Here is a 22,887-nt window from a genome sequence, read left to right on the forward strand (position 1 = left end):
CACAAAACCTACTTGAACCAGTGAAGGTAATCAGAATGTAATTCTGTATGTTCAAATGCAGGAAAATAAACAGACATTTCAGTAAACATTAGAGCACAAGGAGTCGGCCAAAGTCTGCTAGAAATGGTAGAATAAATAGAAATTCAGGAATTCAGAAACAGAATAATAAGACACCAAGTTTTCACCAAAGAAATAAAAAGTGTCTTCTATTTGAAATTCAGTATCAGATAGAAAATAATCTTTTGTCTGAAGGTCACCTTGCAGAGGGCAGGTGCCAGGGAGTGTTACCACGGAAGGCTCATAGTCTGCTGGAACGGGCCGTAAAGAGACGAGTGAATATAAAGAACGGTTGGACCTGAAATATAAAATAGACATTTTAAAACCAATTTTCATGTGAATGGGAACAATTCATTCAGACAGAGTTCCACTGCGGCCTAATATTACCGCGCTCTAACTAAACATCAGGTTTCACTAAAGATAAACAGATGAGCATGAAATGAAATGCAACTGATATGTACTGTTAAAAAGTCTGAAATAGAAGACTTATGCTAAAGCATTGCCAAAGACTTCATATAGCAATAGGAATTAGTTTTACTTCAATCAGTGCTAATTTCTGCATTTATTTCCAATGGCAAAATTACCTAAAAATCTTGCTTGCACTTAGTAGGTACAAAGTATTGTGCAAATATAAATGATTCATCCTACTTTCAAATAATTACAGAGTGGCATTCATAACAAATTTTCTAAAAGTTTGAAACCTGCACATGAGCAATTAGGTAAATGACTTTTTTGCCATTATAAGCCTAAGGTAGATAAGAACTTTTGTAATTACTTCTAACAAACCTCTTCTACTTAATCACAGAAAGGTCCAACAAGGGAACACCCCTCAGGTAATCCCATGAAGAGTACTGCATCCAGGCCTGGGGCCCACAGCAAAAGCAGCACACAGAGCTGCATGAAAGGGTCCAGAGGAGGGCCACAGAGTTTATCAAAAAAGCTGGTGCAACTCTCCTATGAAAAAGACCACCCTGGAGAAAAGACAGCTACAAGGAGACCTCCAATACTTAAAAGGAGTTTACAAGAAGGAGGGAGACTGACTTTTAACATGGTCTGATAGCAATGGGATAAGGGGGAATGGCTTGAAACTAAAACAAGGGAGATTTAGATTAGATGTGAGGACAACATTTTTTAATCAGAGGGCAGAGAGGCACTGGCACAGGGTGCCCGGAGAAGCTGTGGTCAATCCCTGAAAGTGTTCAAAAGCAGGCTGGATAAGGACCTGTGAAACCTCATCTAGTGGGTGGCAACCCTGCCCATGGCAGGGAGTTGGAACTGGACAGTCTTCAAGATTCTTTCCAATCCAAACTATTCTGTGAGCCTTTAATCCACTCATCTGACAACAGGAAAACAAAAACTAACCATCAAAAAAATAAATAATATTTATTTATTTTCCCTAGCCAATCATTTGCTTTCAACTTGTATCAAATTTAACTGAGATGCATTTATCACTTGTGCTGACCTAACATTAATAAATAAATAAACATAACTTAATAAATAGTTTAATTAATAATTCCTTATAAATTCCTTTGAGGAATTTCAGACAATTTTGTACACTAATAAAAGCCCCTCAGTTAGTAACACTGTATGAGCAATAATACTCAAAAGATCAAGAAAAAAGCAGACTCACAGAAATGGTTTACAGAACTGTTTACAGAGAGAAACAGAAAAAAAATCATTCCTTTATCAGAGTAAGTATATTAACGACAAGAGATTTAAAGATTTACAGCTCACAGCAACAGAGAATACCTCAGTCTTTTAGAAGAAAAGATGACAAAGCTCTTGAGATACATACATTTGCCATGACAGTGGTTGAAAGCATCCAGCCCCATTTGAAGTTCTTTACAGAAATAAATATTACATACCACAAATAAATTCCAAGATCATCCACATGGGCTGAAGCTAGAAAATCTCCTGTAGGAGACATAGTAAGACTCACTGCTGCAGAGTCTAGCAGAAAGCAATCTATGAGGCTAAAAGAGAGAAAAGAGAAGTCGTTAGCAAATTGAACTTTTTGTTCTATACGTATCTAAATTACAGCACAAATAGGATTGAATGCAAGCAGGACACTGTAAACACATATGCAAACTAGCATAACAGAAGTATTCAAACACATCATATAAACTCAGTGAATGAGTGGCATTGGGCAACAAACCAATTACATTCATAAAACTTTGTTATCAGCTACAGCTGGAACATTTATTCTGCCTCCTAAGAAACTTTGAGGGAAGTTTGATGAACTGTCTGTCCACATTCAGCTCCTTAGGCCCAATGCACTTCCAGAGGCAATAGATTTCATACTTCCATGCAGCCCCATACTGCTCTGAACTCATATTTTAGTTAGTTCTCTGCCATCAATTGTTAATTCTTCCATTCTATACAGATACATCACATGCATTTGATTAACTTGGAGGTCTAATGTCCCTCAAGTAAAAAATGAACAACTTCCTGCAGTATTATTTCTCTTGACATTATCATAATTTCAGCATGTTATACCATTCCCTGATCACTCCTTTTACTACTGCAGAAAAATGGAAAGAAAAAAAATCACATAAGAAGGAAGTTAAAATATTCAGACGTGTGCGACTATTGCAACAAGTCACTTTTGAGTTCTAACCATTGCTGCAACTACTGGATGACACACATCCTAGTAGGACTTCCATACAAATTCATGTTCACTGCAAGGTTTGTCACTTTTCACAATGTCATTTTCAGTTACTTCAAACTACATGAAGTACTTGAATGTGTTCACTGACAGACACTTGGACCCATGAAAAAGGATGTGAATAGATCAGGTGAATGGCAGCATGGATGATGCCACGCTTAGGGCTTTGGGATCTACGATCTCAGTTGCACCTTTGAAAGACTGGGCATGCTGATGTCAGATAGGATGCAACTGACCAGGTGGGACAAGAGGAGCAGACTGGATGGACTCATCAGCAGAACTAGAGTTTATGGGGGAAAGGGATGCACCTCTGACTGATGGAAGAGCCGGAGAACTGTCAATTTAAGAAATAGCATGGAGAAGACCCAAAATTGTTCCAAAGAGGGCTCCTCCAAGAATGTAACACAGCCAATACCCCAGCTAAAGTGCCACTACACCAATGCACACACATGGAAAACAAGTACAAGGAGTTGTAGTGCAATTAGATCACTATGACCTAATTGCTGTCACAGAGACATGGTGAGATCAGCCAAAAAACTGAAATACTTCAGTTGAAGGCTATGAGCTTTTAGAAGAGATAGGCAGGTGAGCTGCCCCCGATATCTGACCAATGGCAAAGGACTGCCTCTGAGAAACAGCCACAAACAGGCTGAAAGCTTGCTGGTAAAAATTAAGGACGTCTGGTTGTCAAGGTCTACTTCAGGCCACCAGACTTAAGGGAGACTGTTGACAAGGTCTTCCAGCCCCAGATACAAGAATCATTATGCTTGCAGGCTCTTATCTGATGGGGTATTTCAACCACTTGCTAGGAAAGCATTTCCATCTGCTAGGAAAGCAACTGGAAGTCTGTAAACAACCCACGAGACTCCTGGAGTCCACTGAGGACAACTTCCTGGTCCAGATGTCAGACAGACCAACCACAGAAATGTTACTAAAACTGGTGCTCACCAATGCAGATGAGCTCATTAAGATTGGAGGTAGGCTGGGCTGTAGCAATCATGCCCTGGTTGAGTTGAAGATTTTTATTAAGAGCTGTTGCTCCTTTTCAATAAATTCCTTAGCCTACAAAACATTTTCTTATAATTCTGAAAACAAGCAAGCAAACAAAAAACAAACAAACAAAAAAAAAAAACCAACCAAGCAACCAAACAAAAAAAACAACAGGGAACGTCATGTCATATCTAGATCTCTGCTTGACCAGAATTTCTGAAGTAAAACTTACATGTTTTTAAAATGAACCTAATTAAGAACAGGCTTCAGTTCAAAAAACAAACTGGATTAATACTTCAGCATAATGGAAGTAATTCACCTTAAGCAGTCTCTTGCTATTTTGAATATATAACTGCTTTGGGACAAAGACATTCATACTTTTTTTTTTTATACTTACATGAAAACTCTTAATTTCATAATCAGATCTTAAAGACACTGGTTATACTGCATTCCCTGAAAAAGGCACAAAACCTTGTCCTCACAAGTGATTTCAGTTACTTGAACATTTGTTGGGAAAATAACAGTGGTTACATTTTGGCTATCAGGTTCCTGACATGCAGATGGACTACTTCCTGTTATTACGACTGTGACGACTGTGAACAGCACATTACTGTATTTGCTGCTCACTCATCAAGATAACTGAACAAAACTTTGAATATCAGATAGTACAGTTTGGTGACAGATAATCAAGCCGGAAGGTTTTTTGCCACTCAGAAGACAGAAAGGAGTTCACACCATTTGTTGCTACAGCTTTTTCAACCAACTCACCATCCAGAGGGAAGGTCCCAAGTCTTAATAGTACAGTCCATTGATGAAGTTATTAGCCAACGACCATCAGGACTGAAAGTCTAAAATAAAATACTCAATTTTAATGCCACAGCTTTGTTTTAGATGACTTTCATAGATCATGATGAAATGATCTGGCCATAAAACAAAATTGACAACACCTTATTAAAGAGTGAAAAGAACAAAAATAGAAACTATTTCACAATAGGTTTAAATATACTGACCTGTTCCATATGGCTTTAAGTATTTTGGACCCCACTTTTAAACAACGTAGCATAAAATTGAAGAAATCAAATACTCACTTCCTAACATGAAGAATTAAATCAGACACTAACAACAGGGTATCTTAGTGAACGTTGCAAACCACAACTACATAAATCATAAAGTAAGGAAGCATCAGTGCGTTGTATAACTTCAGATCTGTTTACACCATGTATTTACCTGGTTCAGCTCTTCTACGTGTATACTTCAAGACTAGCTGAATTCTACACCTCAACTTGACTTACACTATTTGCTGGTGTTTTATTTTGTTAAATTCCAAATTAGCTTCTTGTAAAGTTATATTAAAATACCAAGGTACCCTAAAAAGACACATGCATTTGAACGACACATTTTAACATGAAAATGAACATCATCAAAACTGCTATACTACAGTTTTACCGTTCACTGCTGAATACAATACTTGGATACTTGGTGACTGAATATTTGCAAAGAAGACTCTGCCTTTAGAATGAATAAGGTGTATATATATATATACATATATATATATATATATATATATAAAACTTACTGCAGAAAATGAGTTAAAAATTACCATGTCATTAATACGTCCGTGGTGTCCTGAGAACTTCCTGACAATCTTCCAGGTTTCTATATCCAAAACACTAATGCTGAAGTCATCAAAGGCAATTCCCAGAATGCCACTGCCAAGAATAAATAACATATATGTCAGTGAATATTCAGAGATAAATGAAAACCACTTACTAACCTCACTTCAGGATATCTTTATCCTGAATTAATCTAGAGAAAAACAGGATAACACAAACTTCTTCAGTCTAGCAATATGATTTGTACAACCAGCAGCCTGTTGTATTTCAAGCACCAAAAATGCAATTTCCATTACAATGTCACCTAGAATTTATCTACAGCAAACAGTATAAAACAGCTTTATTTTCTTACCTATCTCTGTGAAGCAGAATTCCACTTGGAGAACAAGAAAGATCAGTAGAGTGAACTAGATCTTTAGCTTTGAATTTCCAAAATTTAATTAATCCATCACTTCCAGCTGTGACTGTCAACTGGTTTAATCCATCCACTGCTACCCCTCTAATTGGCCCCTCATGAGCTGGAAATCAAGAGAAAAGAGTTTTGTCTCAAAATTAAATACAATTTAGAAATCAGCATAATGCTAACTGTTCTGCATGACATTGCCTAGCCTAGCTACACTAAATGAGCTGTAAAACGTGACCAAAAAGTCTAAAGTGACCTGATAAGACCAGTTGAATTTCATTTTTTTTTTTTTAAAATCAGTACAGAAACCAAATATGCAAAATATGCAAAATTAACTGATTTTCAAGTTAACACCCAGGCGGAACGTAATTTAATTCAAACCACAAAACAAAAGGTGCATACAGTTGAACCTGAAGATTAACTTTAATTTAGGCTTTCAGTTGGGGAGCTTTTTTTAACGTTAAGTTTGAAGATCTTTTTTCTGTCACTTATGGAGACTACTACTCTTACTCAGAATTTACTGCTTCAGATCTTGCACAAAGTATGTTCTTTTTGTTTTTTGTTTTTTTTTTTTCCCTCCACAAGGAACTTGATACTGCCGTGTAGAGACAATGCATAACTCCTTACCGACCTTCTCTTAATCTCTGTCTAGGGCTTACTTTTTCATCCCGCTACTGTAAGAGATAACTTCAGGTTTCTTAAACTAGACAGCTTTCAAAAAGCCCAGCAAGCTTTGAGGACTCACTGGGATTCCCTCTTTGTTTCTACAAACAAAAACATCAGACTATAAAGGCACCAATACACATTTCAGATTTACGAAACGGCAGCAAACATACCATGACATGGAATATCTACATAAGCAATGTTAAAAGGAGATGAATACCATCACCCACAAAGCCCTAAGTTTGCAGCTGGATATTTAAATACCAGCACATGCAAAGAACTGGAATTCCTTAGGATTTCTATTTCTTGTGCAAAGTATCTTTTTGTTTTTAAGCAGAAAACATTTCATGTTTTGTGAGATGTATCTGGCTAACAAGAAGCCAATACTGGAGATGTGAGTATTTCAAAGATATCTACGACCCAGGGTCTTATTTTAATGCTAAGCATTCTGGTAACTGTATAGACTAAAACCAAACAGACATACATATCAAAACCAGCAGGGATCATGCTCTGAATAAGTGGACTCAAATTACTTCCGATTATAGTACAAAATAGAACAGCATAGGTTACTTACAGAAATAGAACAGATTCCCAAGTTCAACTCAGAAGGTGTGCTTGACTACTTACACAGAACTCAAAGTTGTTGCTACTCCATTAAGACTCAGTTTTAAGAAATTCATACCTCTTTCTCTGCCATAGCGCCCTCTGTGAATGCCAGACTGCATGTTATACACATCCACTTGTCCTGTTGACATCCCAATTACAGCAAAGTTCCCACAGGTGGTAATATCAACAGCCTTTCAAAGGGAATAAAAATGCCTATGAAAATAATTCTTAAACTGCAGAATTAGGAAAACTGTTAGGAATGTTAACAAAATGTATTAGGAATGTTAGTATAATTTTTATTAGACTTCAAAGAAAACTGTATGGAATAAACCTCTTGAAAAAGTAGACAGAAGAGATCTTAAAAGAAGCAAATTTGTAACAAGTAATAAATGAGATGGTTCATGCCTATAAAAGATAATGAAATAATGACTTAGTTACATCTGTTTTTGCAGAAGTCATATGTAATAACATCCAAGCTGCAGCCTAAATGAGCAACTGCGTGCAGCTCAGTAACTACCATAAAGCACACCTGCTGCCACTACTTCAACATCAGCCTTGACAATGGTAGCCCAAAAGAGCATAAATTCATAGAATTTAAGTTGTAAGAAACAGAGAAACAATAAGGTCTAATCTCTATTAAAAGAGATCTGATTAAGAGAAAGTAGGTATTTACAGCTGAACTCCTCCACCACTTAACTCCTAAGTGTAAGGTCACAAAAAGAAAACAAGATAAACAAGTAGTCTGGGTGCAAAGCAAATGAGTTATATGTGCTACAGTAACTACTTGCATTGCAAACTCATAAATCCTTAGCAAACATTTGAATGTATTTTATTGACTGCTTGACTTTCATTGTGGTCAGGCTCAAGTTCCAAAGCATTTTAAAGAAAATATCCTGTTCACAACTTGAAAATAAATTTTTCCATATTGTCAGGAAAACACACATTTTCAGCAATTTCCCTTCAGTTTAATAATATACAGCACAAGCATATAATTATTGATGTATAGTTGAATCTAAGTCAGTTTGAGAAATTAAAGGTAAACATCAATCACCAATCCGCCTGAATTCAAAGATAAAATGTGCAATTAACCTGTATGTGTAAGGAAAAAAAGATGCATACTTCTCTTAACGTTACAAAACAGTAAGACACTCTAAGGCAGCCATCATAAACAACTCTGAAAAGTAACTAAAACACTCCAGATAAGTGCCTTTTCATTATAAATACTGCTTCTCTACAAACAATTCAAAATAGCACTGTAATGCTGACAGTATCCTAAATTAACTAATAAACTTACTGTTGCATATATATCAATAGGCTTGTTTTTGCTAAATTCTTCTGGCCTCAGTTTATGAGTTCCCATAGAAGTTTTCTGATAGTTCCAGGTTGTACAGGTTATATACCCTTGATGACAAGCAACAATACCATCCCAGTCATTCTGATGAGCCACCTCTGCAACACAATATACATTCATTTTAGAAACAATCACTCTGAAGTCAAATAACCTTTTTCTGATATAAGACACAGTATTTTGAAATACCCTTACACAAAGCAATATAAACTTCAGTTTTCTTGCTGGACAAACAAGGGGTTATTCAGGAAAAAAAACAAAAACAAAAAACCACCAAAGCAAAGTTGTTCACTTACCATTGTAACTGAAAGGCTAACAAAACCACAAACATTTTTTTCATGTGCTACATTTCAAGTCTTTGTGTATTTCAGTCTCTGTGGTTTGAAAAGCATATTTAAGCTTAAATAGCTGTTCAAGCTGTACACATTTCCATAGCGACTAGTTTAACCACCTGAGCAGTTTTTAAGAACTACACCAGTGCTACATAGCAGCTTTTTCTGCATTTGCAGGAAAACCTTTCCTCTAAAGCTTAGTAATAAAACTTTAAATCTAAATATGATCAGTCATGCAGGGTTCTAATTAATGAGCAACTTTGCACCTTCTTCTGTAATTAATAAATGAAAACATGAAAAATGTTCAGATCTTGAAACTGGTAATTCCACACCTTTAAAAAGTAAAGCAACCAGAAACAAACTGATATACACCAGCACAGCCAATATAGCAAAAAAGGAGCAACTCTATCTAGAATGTACTTCTATCAATGTTTGATGTCTGCAGACATACCTAAGGTAGTTTTTCTTTAAATTAATCAAGCAGAAGACTTAATATTCATTTAAAAAAAAAAAAAAGCAAGCATTTTATATATGTAACTCTACAAGTATCACTGAATTCTACCAAATATAAATACTTATTGACAGAAGGGCTACGTGATATAATAAGTCCAAATCTTTCAGCACAGGAAGCACTGAACCACAGTTGGAAGACGGAACGGCTGTCTTTAAGACAGAAATACAAAGAGGACAATTTTCATTTAAAGAAAAACCTCTTTGATAAGGCACAGATAACCATGACTTTGCTTCTAAATGATAGACTTGCTGAAGTTCAAATAAACTGAGTAACTGAAATTTGCCTCTGAACAGTGACTCAAATACACAAACCAGGAGATCATAAATCAACTGTTGCAACCAGGGTTTCCTTATCTGACAAAGATCTTCACTTCCCTAAGTGCTTGTTCACCAGCCAAGAGTAACATGGGTGCCATAAGATTTTGGCTCTCATGTTGGAAATTTTCAAGACAATAGCTGGTTAAATTGGAGACATTTAAAATATACTGCTGTTTCAAAATGTAAGAAGAGTTTACGAGATAACATACAATTCTGAATTGTATTCCATAGCTCAAGAAGAGCCGTGGTCTCAATGATTTCATCTTGATGCAGCACAAGCTTTCAATACATTTTGTGGCTTGAGGGTTAAAAGATTAAAGATGTGATGAGCTGACACATATCTCAGACTACTTACCTGAAGCAAAGTCTGTAATTGGTGGAAGTGCCATTGTATCATGCTGAAGACCCTTCTTTTTTGATTTCTTTTTGTTAATTGAACCTTAAAAAAGTAAGTGAGTGTCTCAGTTTCATGGCTAGGTCTTAGAATAGAGATTAAAAGTAGTTTATTTACTACATGTAAAGTTCCTATTAAACTTTGAAAAATTTGGCTTTCAACAAGCACTGGTGTTCAGTAGGGTCTGAAGATTCTAACAGAGCGTCTGTCAAATTTCATAAAATACTGAGCTAATCACTCCATTAATATATTCACTGATGCAGTACTCAAATAATTTGTTCCAGGATCTTGTACTGACATACCAAGGCAGAGATCCACCATCACAACTAAATGTGTGATGTTAACAGGACTAGACTACATCAAGCAATACAAACATTCACCTATTTGAACAGCCACACTCAAAAATTCCAAATTCATCCCCAGAAGATATAAATAACGATTAATCATGCCTATTTAGATACACACAATTCCATATACAGATATTTAAAAGAATTATCTTAGTCTCACTCCATGAGAAAAATGAAAATGTGGCCCTTAAGCAACACAGCATACAAAGACACTTTTTTTTTTTTTTAAACAAAACTCTCCACTGAATCAAAGAAAATGAAGACAATAAATCCAAACTAACTGCATTAATTTAGCCTACCAAACAAAACTCAAATAAGAGAAAAGAAGTTAAAATTATGCATGATAAATATCTGCATCTGGATGATTTATTTATTTTTAATACAAAAATCATACCAACATTTCCCACAGTGATAAAATTTGCACTTTGAGGTTACATAAATTACTTTTCATCAGCCAAGCACTTCTGACAACATACTTTATCAGGAAGGACTGAGTTTGCAGAGAGGTTAAATAAATGGTTTTCATGCAATTGTTAAAGTGAAAACACATCTGTTTACATAAATACTTTTCAGGTTTTTTTCAACAATATTTGTATTTTGATTGAAACACTTACCACGTCCTAAACTTTTATTGAATCTTTCATGCACTGTTGAAAAAGACTGCAATGTTCCATCTTGACCTGACAAAATATTAGCAGAAAACACTGAAGTGCAAAACTCAACCTTCTATTCACTCATAAGCCAGATGAATGAGAAAAGCAGAAGATAAATTCTCAGAAACCCAAAGTAATTTAACAAACATTCTTATCTGAGAAAAAAATATAAGTACTGTAACAAATTAAACACAGTTTTCTATGGTCTATATCCTAATACTTTGTATCACAGGTAGAATTTTTTTTAAAAATCTTCTCTGTGTTCAACTCCTACAATATCCCCATTTTGTCCCTCACAAAATCAAAATGTTACATATTTTCTATCATTACTACCATATAAATACTGTTCTGTTCTTCAAATGCTTCCAAAGTCTCCCATAACCTTATGCTACTCCCACCACCACCAATATTCCTTTCTTTACCCCTTCTTTCCCTACCCAAGATATTCCGCATTTGGTTAAGAACTACACCTAAGCGAGTCAGTAAATTAATCAAAATAAAAAATGGTAAAGGCACAGCTCTCCATCTCCCAGCAAACAAGCACAATAATGTCTCTAGGCAGTCATCAGTATTCACAGAACTTTGAGTAATTCAATTTAATAAAGGTACGGAAGACAAATATGGATCTGGCAAATAGAACAAAACGCTATATGGGGCAGATATGGACAAGACAGAATCAGAAACTAACAGAAAATGTAATTGTACAACATGTAAAATAAACTGCACTTTATTTGAAGGTCAGAATAATCAGAAAACACTATTACTAGGAAAGAAAATTATTCACAGTAATTTATACTTAAGGAATCTGAAAGACAATGGAGTAACTACTAGAACTCAAACACCTTTGCTTGTGTATCATAAATGGTGTAATAAAAAGCCTCCATAAGGCAGAGAAATCCACATTCAGAGACAGGACAGTGCAAAGAAACAAGATTTTTCAGACTGGGAGGCAGGACAGACATAGCAGGAACTCAGAGCCACATCAAGCAGGATGAAGGCACAGACAGCAGTGAAATTTTATGAAGTTTACTCAGAGGGAAGCCCATTCTAGAGAAAAGATTTAAAACAAACAATCCCTGCTCATTCACACTCTGCTCAGAGGAGTTTTCCACTGAGCACCTTCATGACCGTATGCTGGAGTTTTTCCAAATGTGTTCATGCCTCCCTTACATGGTAGGGCCAAAAGTGGTATAATCAATGTACTGCTGAGCCATATTAAAATAAAAATGTCATGTTTTCAAATGTTGCTCACGTAGGCAATCTAATTACATCAGCATAATTAAAGATTACATTAAGTTTCTGTTATGCCATTGTGGTAGTGTTCTTGGCCACCAAGCACTCTGAGCTAGTACTTAATTTCTGTAGCAGTCTATTAACTTATTTTTAAATATACTGGTTTCTAAGGAAGGGTAGTCTCTTACACACTCACAGATCAAAATACTGGTATCAAGTGATCTTGGGAAGACATATTACACATAAAACTTGGGGAGACATACCACACATAAAACTAAGCTGCAACAAATTACTAAGAAATCATAATCCATAAATCCTGCTAAGCTAGTGGGAAAAGTAGACTGGCTCCTGCGAATTACTAAATAAATGATGTTGTCTACTTTTTTCTGTCAACAGAATTGACAAAGTTGTTAAGTGGTTTTCACTTTGACTAGCTGATAGATTCTAAGACAAAAATGAAAGTTTTATTTGTTAAACACATAAACGCAGACAATAAAAACAGCTTCAAAGCTTGCCTGCTTGTAACTACTTTTCAGCCCAAACACCACTGCATGCTCCTTAAGGGAAACCGTGAAATAGTCTAATGCAGGAACAATGCTATCTCCACTCACTAATAACTTTCTATATTTCATAATATATCTCATGGGTAACACACAGTTCTTTTACGTTAACAAAACAAACCTTGGTAGGCTGTGTGCCTTCATCACAACAGGAAATCAGACTGAATAAGAATTAGAATTCATACCTGCACTAAGGATTTGCTCTCCATTTTGCCCATGGTATCTGATTTTTGTTGGTGGTGCACTATGTCCCATTCGGCTTCTCAATACACGTCCGGTACCACCGGGTCCATCAAAAATCCACACCTGCCTCCCCACAGAAAGCAGAAAAATTAAGATGATAAATACTGCAGTGCCAACAACTACGCTCCCTGGAAGTGAGAGAGGGTAAGCTGGAAGCTGAGCAAACTCCACATACTGGCATTCACGTCCGACACCAAAACTCTGGAGGACTGCAATGCAGCAGCTGATTGCTGCCCACTGGTCGTATGACAATCTACCAGGTCAAAGAAAGCAAGGAACAAAATGACATCTAGCAACTGCAACAGCTAATGAGCCAGAATGCTAATAAAAACTAGAACAGATTAAGATTTAAGTTAGTTTCAGGATATAAACTGTGGTTTAGGAAGCATGGATACAAAGTCTTATTCTTCAAGATTACCATAAAGCAATAAATGACAAATGATAAGGCAACAAAACCTTAGACTAACAAATCAGCTGAGAGCCAGCAACTTCAGTCATTTGAGTTTTGCTGTATTTGTATCTCTTAAAAGTTACTACTTCAATCTGGGGTACATATCAACACTTTAGAGGAGTGCATGATCAAAAGAAAACCAAAGACATCATCAGACAGCAGCCATTACCATCACTTACCCTTATAGCATTATCAGCGCCATTAGTAATAAGAAGCGGCTCTCCAGGGACAAATGACATACCAGCTACTGCTGTGGAATGTGCATTTCGCATTTGACTCATCAGTTTCTTCTCTTCTAGATCCCACAAAGCTATGTGACCAACTGGGCTACCAGCTGCCATTACTGGGTGTCCATCTGCTCAGAAAAAAAATCAAATTTTTGTGTTTGTTTTTTGACTTTCAGGTCATCAGGTCCCTACTTACTTCTCACATATTAAAACTGATGCAAAAAAGGCTACAATCACAAGAAACCAGTAATTCTCATGCTAGCTCTAAAAAGGTGTTTTAACTGAAGTATTTGTAATATTTCAAACAGAAAATAAATGAAAGTCACTTGTAATAGAAGCAGGATTTTTTCATATCAGATAGAACCAAACATATTCAAATTCAGTAGGCAAGGCTAGTAGTTTTCTTTGAAAGAATGAAAGGTCTTAAATTCACTTAAGTCATTCCATACCCCAGTTTCTTCTTCAAACCTTCACACTTCAGAATCTGATAGCCACTGTATTACCTTAAGTTGACAGCCGTTTTTTTTAAAAAAAAAAAAAAACAACCTATTAAGTTTGTTTGCTCAACAGCTTCAAAAATGAATTCCCGAAGTTGATAACATCTTTATTCAAGCATTCTAAGTAAAATTATGATTTCACAATATTTCTAATTTTTGTTATACTTCTTCTTCCTGCCTAATACCAGGGAAACTAACTCATAACACTAAGTTCCACAAATATTCAAGTAGTTCATGTCAATGCAAAAAAAAAAAAAAAAAAGAAAAGAAAAAAAGGAAAAAAAAACCCTCTATATCCTGCATAGTTAGTAACCAAACTTTCATCTTCAACAAAAGACAGTTTCTAATCCATAGTCACATCCATGGACAGCTAAAACAGGCCTAGAGTTTTCTTTTTGTGGTTGTGCTTCATTCTCCAAAATGGAAATTTTGCAAGTTCATTTTGATTTAAATGAAGAGTACTTTACTCAAAGACTGAAACGTCACGTGAATTCAAAAGAACCAGGTTATATTTATACGCAAATACAGGCTCTGTATCAAAGCTCACATTGTTAAGATTTACATATTTCTCTGTTCAAATGAGAGACTAGACTCAGTATCATAGGTTCTGTAGGCAGTAAACGACACTACTGTAACTGGCTTCGGTATTTACAAAACAAAAAAAAAGCTGCAAATATATTCAGCAGAAACATCCATTCATTAGTCATTCAAGTACTAACATTTTAATGCACGTTCACAGAGAAGATGCTTCTGAGAATTAAGTTTATACACTCACAGCATACTGATCATTCTGCAGTAACTCCAACAGCTGTGTACTACGATAGCTCTTGGAACATTAAAAAACAGTTTACTTTTTACTGAAAAAAGAGTACCACCTGTCATGCCTCCAGTGCAGTACATAAGAAAGTGTGTACTTATCTTCAGCCTTTGAAACGAACACTCTCATTCCAAACTTTGTTTCTGAAATGCTTGTTCAAAACATTTTCCCAAATTCCATTTAGTTTTAGTGCTGTTTCACGCACTTTAAAAAGACCTACCTGTACGAAAAGATATTGCTGTGATGGGGCCCCAGTCTTGTTGGAATTTCATAAGAGTTTCATCAAACTTAATGTTATGTATAATGATATGACCAGATACAAGACCGACTGCAATAATATCTACTGCTGGGGCCTGTGGAAACATTGAAAGAAAACTGAAAAAGCTTGCAACCACCCTGTAAGTATCAGTACCAGAACAAACAGTAAAGGCATCTTCTGCAGGAGAAACCCTATTAAGCATTTAATACGAAAAGAGATGGAGGATTTCACATCTGCTCTTCACTGAATAGAACAGTTACATTTTCAGAAGTTTTGATTCCTTAGAAAAATATTTCAAGTTTCCAATAATTTTGGAAGATCGGTATGTATATATAGTCACAGATACACATTCAGAAGTTTCACACAAGACCAACACAGATCATTTTCAGAGGTGTTAGCAAAGCTTTAAATACTACTAGTAATTTCAAATTCATTTTTATATCTGGAAAAACAAAGCAATTAGAAAATCTTTGCCTGAATCGATAAAATCTACAACTTACTACTATTTGTGATGTGAAAATATTTAAGTAGCAAGAAACTACCAGTGTCATGGAAATAACACAATGCACTGGTGCCTTGTGAACACCTTGTTTGTCTTTTTGTTTGAGAACTCATTATGTAATTCAGTGAATAAAGTCTACAAAAGCGATGAGCCAAAAACATGCAAGATGCTGAACACGACAGAGCTAGGACTAGCCTTCAAATCTACCTCTCTTCAGTATCTAATAGAGGGTTATTTGCACGTCTTGAAAATTACTTTCATTGATGCCATTTTAAACTACAGTATCTTGCCTCGTATTGCCTGATATGCTGTAGGGTGTTACTAGCATGTCTTGAAAAGAACAGATATTATTTCCATTTTAAACTACAGCATTTTGCTTCCTATTCTTGAACAGTTACATAAGAAAGTAAGATGAAAAAAATACTAACTTGAGCGAGAGCTGTGATCCCCAAGCCCCATCCTGGAAATGAGTACAAGAGTTTGCTGGAAAACAAACAAACCCAAAAATAATCAATCAACTAACTTTTCAGGATTTTTCACGTTAAGATGAATGTTTTTCATGCATTTACACAAACAAGTATGTAAGTTTTTTTGCTCTTAAATGCCTCTTAGAAGAAAAAAATAGTAATAATTATGTTTCAGAATAAAACCTCCAGTAATTTCTATTTGACAAAAAAAACTGCATTAATATTTCAAAGATTACATAATTAGGTAACAAGAATAAAGAGGAAGACTCATTTGTTGTTAGTTGTTTCCCTTACTATTCTGCTTTAAACACACATCTTCAAAACTCCTATCAACACACAAAGCAAAGTCAGCTTCTAAATAAAAAATAAATCCTTTACTTGCAGAGTAACACCTCTGCAAAGTAACTCGTATTTATAGTAAAGGCATACCAACATTGTTGCTGTGCTACTATGTATACTATTGAGAGAAAAGACAACCAAGGTAGTCATACAGCACTTAATGTGAATTAATCAAGGCAATATTTCAGAACAGACACAAGCGAAAAATTATTCCTCTACCACCAAGTTAGTCATTCTTAAAAGACTGCTAGCAGGCATCTATCCTTATCTTTCTTTTCTTTCTTGCTGGAGACTACCGAAGCTTCCTTTCAGTTCTACAAATTTAGCCTTTATCTAATTGTGCCAATATGCATCCACAAAATAATCTCTGGAGGGAACAAACAATGGAAAATAGAAATTGCTTAATACAACAAAGTTGCCAAAAGGACAGTAAGAGTTATGTAAATTCTTAAATAGCAAAGCAAGAAACCAAGACATTTAATCAAGGTTTTTTAACATCTGCGATATATTGCACCCTACAAGCTGTGACTTGCATTAAAGAGACACAAAAGTAACACGAGTAGAAACATTTACTTCTCTATACTCTCTAGATTATTTCTACTTCCCGATTTTCACAGCACACGCTTCTGAAACATCAGAACGGGAGGGGAAAAAAAAAACTTAACTTTCACAGAAAGTACACAGCAGGTACAGAAATAAAAAATTCAACCATGCAATCTGAATAAACACCTATTTGCAGTACATATATTAATATACAGCAAAAGTTAAGCTCCATGAGTGAGAAAGCAGTTGATCATAGTAAACATGATATACTGTCATCTGGACAGTGTTCAACTGGGACATGTTCAGAGACAACTACATGTCTACACATCTCTTTCTTAAGTCTACTGATCAAATGCTAATCGCCTCCACACTACTTGCCAGCAGCGCCTTGGACCAACACCAACCAAATGGAGGCAGGAAGCCTGGACATGCATTTACTATTCTTTCAACTATTTTCATGGGAAAGGTATGTGATTCCAAGAAATTAAAAAAAAAAAAAAAAAAAAAAAAAGAAAAGTTAATAAAAAAGATTCCTGAACAACCCCTGACATTCTGCAGAGACAGTAAATAACACGTAGTCTGAAAGATACCAGCATGCAGGGAGAAGCAACATTCTCTGTTCCTGGAGACAGACCAAGTGAAAACTGACGCCAAAGAATTCAGTAAAACATTCCATCCTCAAAAGCTACCACACTTAAAAATATTTGCTGTATCCAAAACTGCTTGGAGCATGAAGTATAACTAAGATACTAAGAATCTTACTTGGATCTTATATTCCACAGCTGCAAGCCACCTTGTTCACTCCCAAGGAGAATTTTATTCAAATAGGTGCTTGGATGCAGAATTGTAGAAACTGCAAAAGTGGCCTTATCAAAAACCACTTGAAGATACTCCTCTGCAAAGAAAAAAAAAAGAAAAAATGGTATTGTAATACCCCACAAACCTGTAGCTTGGTATCCCCCGGCAAATGTAAAAAGCAGAAGAAAGTTTACATAAACCACATAACTGGTGTTTCTTGCATTAAAGGATTAGCTAATGCATAACAGGACACGCTAGGCTTGTTTACTTCATAGCATCTGCTGGCTTCAACATAAATTTTTTACTTATAAGACTACCTAGCACAACAAGGTTGGCAATACTGTAGTGATTTATATCTTTCCGAAGGATTCAGGCTCCTGCCTGAGCAAAACACCTCTTTTCATTAGCATACCTTTTATTTGTTATAGCAACTTCAAATCACTAAAGGCTATTTGCAGCCATTCTGATAATACTTCCTAAAGATAAAAATTTCAGACCACTGAAGCAGGATTCCATAAGGCACTATTCAATGGCATGAGAAGATGCTGACACAATCGTAAGATTGTTTATGAGAATTAACTCTTATCCAGACTGATAAACATCAAGGAATTACAGGATTTCCGAGATGGTTCCGAGATGTACCCAAAGTCTTTAACCAAAAAGGTACCACTGATGTGTTACTTCTGTAAAGCACATTTCACTTCTATGGAATGTTAAAGACAATCTACACGTGGTGCAGAACCAAGCAATGAAAAATTACTCTAAAATTATGACTTCAAATTACTTTTAGTTACGACATCATTTAAGAATTTTTTTCTTTTTTGAATAATCTACTTCCTAACATGCACATTCTTCTTTTTTAATTACTGAAAGTTTAACAGTGTTATACCGTAGCATAGTAACAATAATAAAAATTGTCTCTCACCTTCTGACTGTATATCCCAAACAATAAGAACATTAGCAATATCCACAGAGATAATGTGATCACCAAAAGGCTGCAGAAGGTGTATTCTTGCCTTGTGACCTTCATAGGTATGCACTACCTGAAAATTTTTAACAGGGAGGTTTTCAGTATAAAACGTTCAGGTAGCATACAACGTCAGCACAATGTTTAAGGATGGTTAATACACATGAGCATGAGTACAATCTTAAATAAAATAGATGGAAAGGCCACACAACGTTAAGTAGAATATACATATAAAATTTTCTTTGATATTAAAAGCTGTTTTTTTGCAAGGTATTTTAAATAATCTTTAAATCGTTTATTTATTTATTTATTCAAATTCAGTAATTATGAATAGAATTTTAAGAAATTACTATTGCAATTAATACATAAAACATCGGTCAGCCATCATGAAATCTGTTACTACAAATTTCCATTTTATGCTATTTAATTTTCTACATTCGGAGTGATAAAACAGTTTCTTAAAAGCAAAGGTAACAAACAGCTATGGAAATACAAGTTTGCAGAAAACTAACTGTATCACCAATGAATAAGTAAACTCTTAAAAACCTCTTTGTTCCTGGCAATAGCATGGAAAACATCGCCATATGAAGCAAATATCAACATTCGGTCTGCTGCCAAACAAGTAATGTCCTGTAGCAAAGCATTGCCTGCAAATCAAACAGAAAAATTCAACAGGTTTCACCTTCATAACCAAAGATAAAGTCTGACAGTGTGTTTGTTTAGTTTGGTGACATGCTAACAAGACTGCTTTATTATAGGCATTTCTGTAAGAGCACATTTATTTGAGATAGCTCTTATGAATATCACATCGAGTAAAATGCTAAGTAACATCACACTGACCAACTCCAATGGTTCTTTCATAAATTACTGAATTGTTACTTCAAGGCACATGTTAGCTTCCTGAAGGCTTACAGATAACAACAATGTAACGCTTTCTACAGACTGTTAAAGCCACACAGCCCAGTGGAAACACTAGACGAAGGTGTCCCTGCCTATAGCATGGAGGCTGGAACTAGATCATCTTAAAGATCCCTTCCAACCCAACTTATTCTATGATTCTATGCTCTGATTCTACTTATGATGATGATGATGATGAGGGATACAATCAGGTCACAGAAATCAGGTACCCTGCAAAGCTAGAGCCTGCTTAGGCCAAGATACTCCTGAAAACGGGCCCCAACTGCATAACATCAATAAACAACAACCACCCACCAGAGAGGCGGATCATTTATTTTCTCAATCACTACTCTATATTTTAACATCTCCAATCTTCAACATCACATTTCACAAGAAAGTGTATGTGATCGTCTATTAAAAGGTACAGTCTAATAAAAAGGATTTCAGAAAATGTGCAGCATTTTTTACCATTTTGTACACTGAAGGCAGAAGGTATATTTGTTTATAGCATTACGTCTTCACTGCTGAATTTATAATCTGGTCCCACCTATGTAACAGTTAACTGTCCCATTTATGAGCTCAGCTATTAATGAAAAATATTTGGTTGAGATCCATGTAAGAACTTTATGGAAAACTACTTTTCAGGACAGCATTTATGCTCCTGAATCACCTAACTGCTGGCCAAGTGTTTCAGATGTCATCCCACTCAAAGCCTCTCAAAGTTCCTCTCAAAGCCACATTATAACACTCCTTAAATCAAGTTATCTTTAACTATGCCATCTGAGTCTTGAAAACTTCTGGGAAACTCTATCTACGTTGTATCATAGCTCTCCCTCAGTCAGGAATACTGACTTATCACCAGCCTGAACCTGCAGACTGGCTGTTGCCCCTTGTTACAGTGTCAACCACCACCCACACAACTTCAGCTTTGTGAGTACCTTTCCAGTAACAGGCTACTTCTTGTGATTTATCTCCTCACCAAACCAAGCAGATCCAGTTACTTCAATGTATCTTCTTATGCCTTACCCCTGAGCTGGCTGTCACAGTCTATGTGTGGTCTCACCATCGCAAAGTACAGAGCAACAACAGCTTTTGCAAAACTGCTGGTTGTCTTCCTACCATAGCTCAGCACAGTGTTTATCTTATTTGGATTTCCTGCATTGTTGGCCCGCTCTCAGCCTGGCATCAGCACAACCCCACCGACTTATCAGCAGGGTGCCATACAGGCAGTCAGCTCCTGGCTGCTTGTTCTAACCCAGGTGCAGCATTCTCTGCTTGTCTTGCTGAATACTGCATGGCTTCAGCTGGCTGGCCCTGTGCCAACACTCCGCAACACCTCGCTAGACTGAAGCTGAGGTTGTTGATGAAGGCACTGAACATGTTGACACCTGGCGTATGCTCTGTCACCCACAGCCAATTCTACGTCAAGCTATGCTTTTATGTCCTTTGTCCCCAGCAGCTCATCCCATTCTTAACACTGTGATGACTTTCAGTGCCATCTGTTATGATCCAGTAATTATTTTCCTTCAAGTAGCCATAAAAACAATGAAGAGTAGAAATAACAGCTTTAATTGATGCTTGCTCTTTCAAAGCCTAGAGGTGGTTTTGGAAAAACAGAGTGAGAAGAGGTTCACAGGCATATGCACAAGAGAACTAAATCATAGTTGAAACAGCAATCCTGTTTCCAAATTAACACCCAGTATTTCAGAGACTTCCTCACTGAAAATAGTAGCAAACATAAATCATTTTACCCTTTCAAAATGGGAATTGGTACAGCTATTACATTAGAAGCAAAACAAAACAAAACAAAAAAACACCTAAAAACAAGAATCTGTGCATACTTACTCACTGCAACAATACCAAGCTTCTTCACCTGTAACAAGAAAAAGACAATTTTAGTGATGAATTTGCTACAGAAATTCAAAACTCTAGGATCTAGCCTAGCTGAGATTAGGAATTTGCATGCCTCAAAAGAAAGAATGATAGATTTCCCTTAGTTTACAATAGTGTCTAAGGCAAAACCTGCAGACAGCAGTTCAAAAGGCAAGGGATAACAGTTGCTGAAAGACAGCCATTCAGCAAACTCTAAGTTAAAGTGCATGGTGCTAAACACACACAGGATATCTTGCAGCATCTGAACAAACCTGTTTTCACATTATCTCTGCTTCTACTTCATTCCATATTTTCTCAGTCTTAACTCTGTTCACGTGGAATTTGCTTCAGTGAGTATCATCAGCACCCAGAGATGCTGATGGTTCAAGCTCTGTGAAGACGCCTGACAAAAGCAAACACTAAAAAGCTAACAGAGGCACAGGAAAATCTGCACTGCACAGCTTGTGCTATGCTGTAAAATACAATAACTTAATACAGCTCTCTTATTATTTTTATATACGTTATTTGTAAGGAAAAAAAAAAAAAAAAAGTCAGCATCACATGCTTTCACGTTACAAGACGGAACTGCACTCATTTCTTTCGCTATCGGATCGCCCCTCAGATCGCCGCAGCCCCGGCGCTAAGGCGCGGTGCTCCATTCGCGCCGAGCTGCGCCGTGCTGCCAACAGCGAAGGTCCCGGCACGGGGCAACCCCCGGCCCCGGCCGCCACGAGCACGGCCTCGCCGCCTGCCACCTCCCGCCACCGCCCCGACTTCAGCGCGGGGGCCGCGCGCGACTCACGTTGTAGGTGTGGACGCTGCGCCCGACCGCGGTGGCCACGTAGAACTCACGGTGTCGGCCGTGGTAGCGCAGAACGTGCGGGACGTGGCTGGAGTAGCGGCCGAGCGCGCGAAACCCGGCGAACAACGCTCCCCGGTCCGCCGCCATGTTGCTGCACGCGGCCGCCAGGCCATGCGCAGCCCGGAAGTCGCAACCCACTTCCGGCGGGGCCGTGCGCCGTCCGAGGCGCTTCCCCGCGGCGGCGGTGGCGCGGGGACAGCGTGCAGCGCGGTATGGTGTGGGATGGAAATGCTTTAATGGCACACCCGTACAGCGCGGCCGCGGCGCTCCTCAATAAGTTAACGCGATTTGCGGGAGCGTTCGGCCCGCGGACAATAAATAATGAGTCCGGTGGAAAAATACATATCACACATCTGCCTGTCCGTCTATTCCAAGTTCATGTAGCTCCTCCACATGGCCATCACCTCCTGCACCTTGCGCTCGTCGCACCGCACCTCGTCACGCCGCCGCC

At 37.1% G+C, this 22,887-nt stretch overlaps 1 protein-coding gene across 1 annotated transcript in view; it reads right to left on the reverse strand.

The window, feature by feature from the left end:
- WDR36 (WD repeat domain 36) overlaps positions 1 to 22,523 on the reverse strand; it is a gene marked incomplete at both ends in the record, with an annotated part of 28,821 nt that extends 6,298 nt beyond the window's left edge. Inside the window, 18 exons of the mRNA XM_079548482.1 lie at positions 258 to 355; positions 1,923 to 2,030; positions 4,481 to 4,560; positions 5,313 to 5,421; positions 5,678 to 5,843; positions 7,074 to 7,188; positions 8,292 to 8,446; positions 9,864 to 9,947; positions 10,864 to 10,929; positions 12,881 to 13,001; positions 13,569 to 13,744; positions 15,151 to 15,283; positions 16,120 to 16,174; positions 17,803 to 17,935; positions 18,764 to 18,881; positions 19,352 to 19,452; positions 21,548 to 21,575; positions 22,377 to 22,523. Coding sequence (XP_079404608.1) covers positions 258 to 355; positions 1,923 to 2,030; positions 4,481 to 4,560; positions 5,313 to 5,421; positions 5,678 to 5,843; positions 7,074 to 7,188; positions 8,292 to 8,446; positions 9,864 to 9,947; positions 10,864 to 10,929; positions 12,881 to 13,001; positions 13,569 to 13,744; positions 15,151 to 15,283; positions 16,120 to 16,174; positions 17,803 to 17,935; positions 18,764 to 18,881; positions 19,352 to 19,452; positions 21,548 to 21,575; positions 22,377 to 22,523 — 1,993 coding nt within the window. The remainder of the gene's footprint in view (positions 1 to 257; positions 356 to 1,922; positions 2,031 to 4,480; positions 4,561 to 5,312; positions 5,422 to 5,677; positions 5,844 to 7,073; positions 7,189 to 8,291; positions 8,447 to 9,863; positions 9,948 to 10,863; positions 10,930 to 12,880; positions 13,002 to 13,568; positions 13,745 to 15,150; positions 15,284 to 16,119; positions 16,175 to 17,802; positions 17,936 to 18,763; positions 18,882 to 19,351; positions 19,453 to 21,547; positions 21,576 to 22,376) is intronic.
- Between the last annotated feature and the right edge of the window lie 364 nt (positions 22,524 to 22,887).

The sequence above is a fragment of the Tetrao urogallus genome (genome assembly GCF_951394365.1).
Source record: "Tetrao urogallus genome assembly, chromosome: Z".
In the NCBI taxonomy this organism is placed as follows: Eukaryota; Metazoa; Chordata; class Aves; order Galliformes; family Phasianidae; genus Tetrao; species Tetrao urogallus.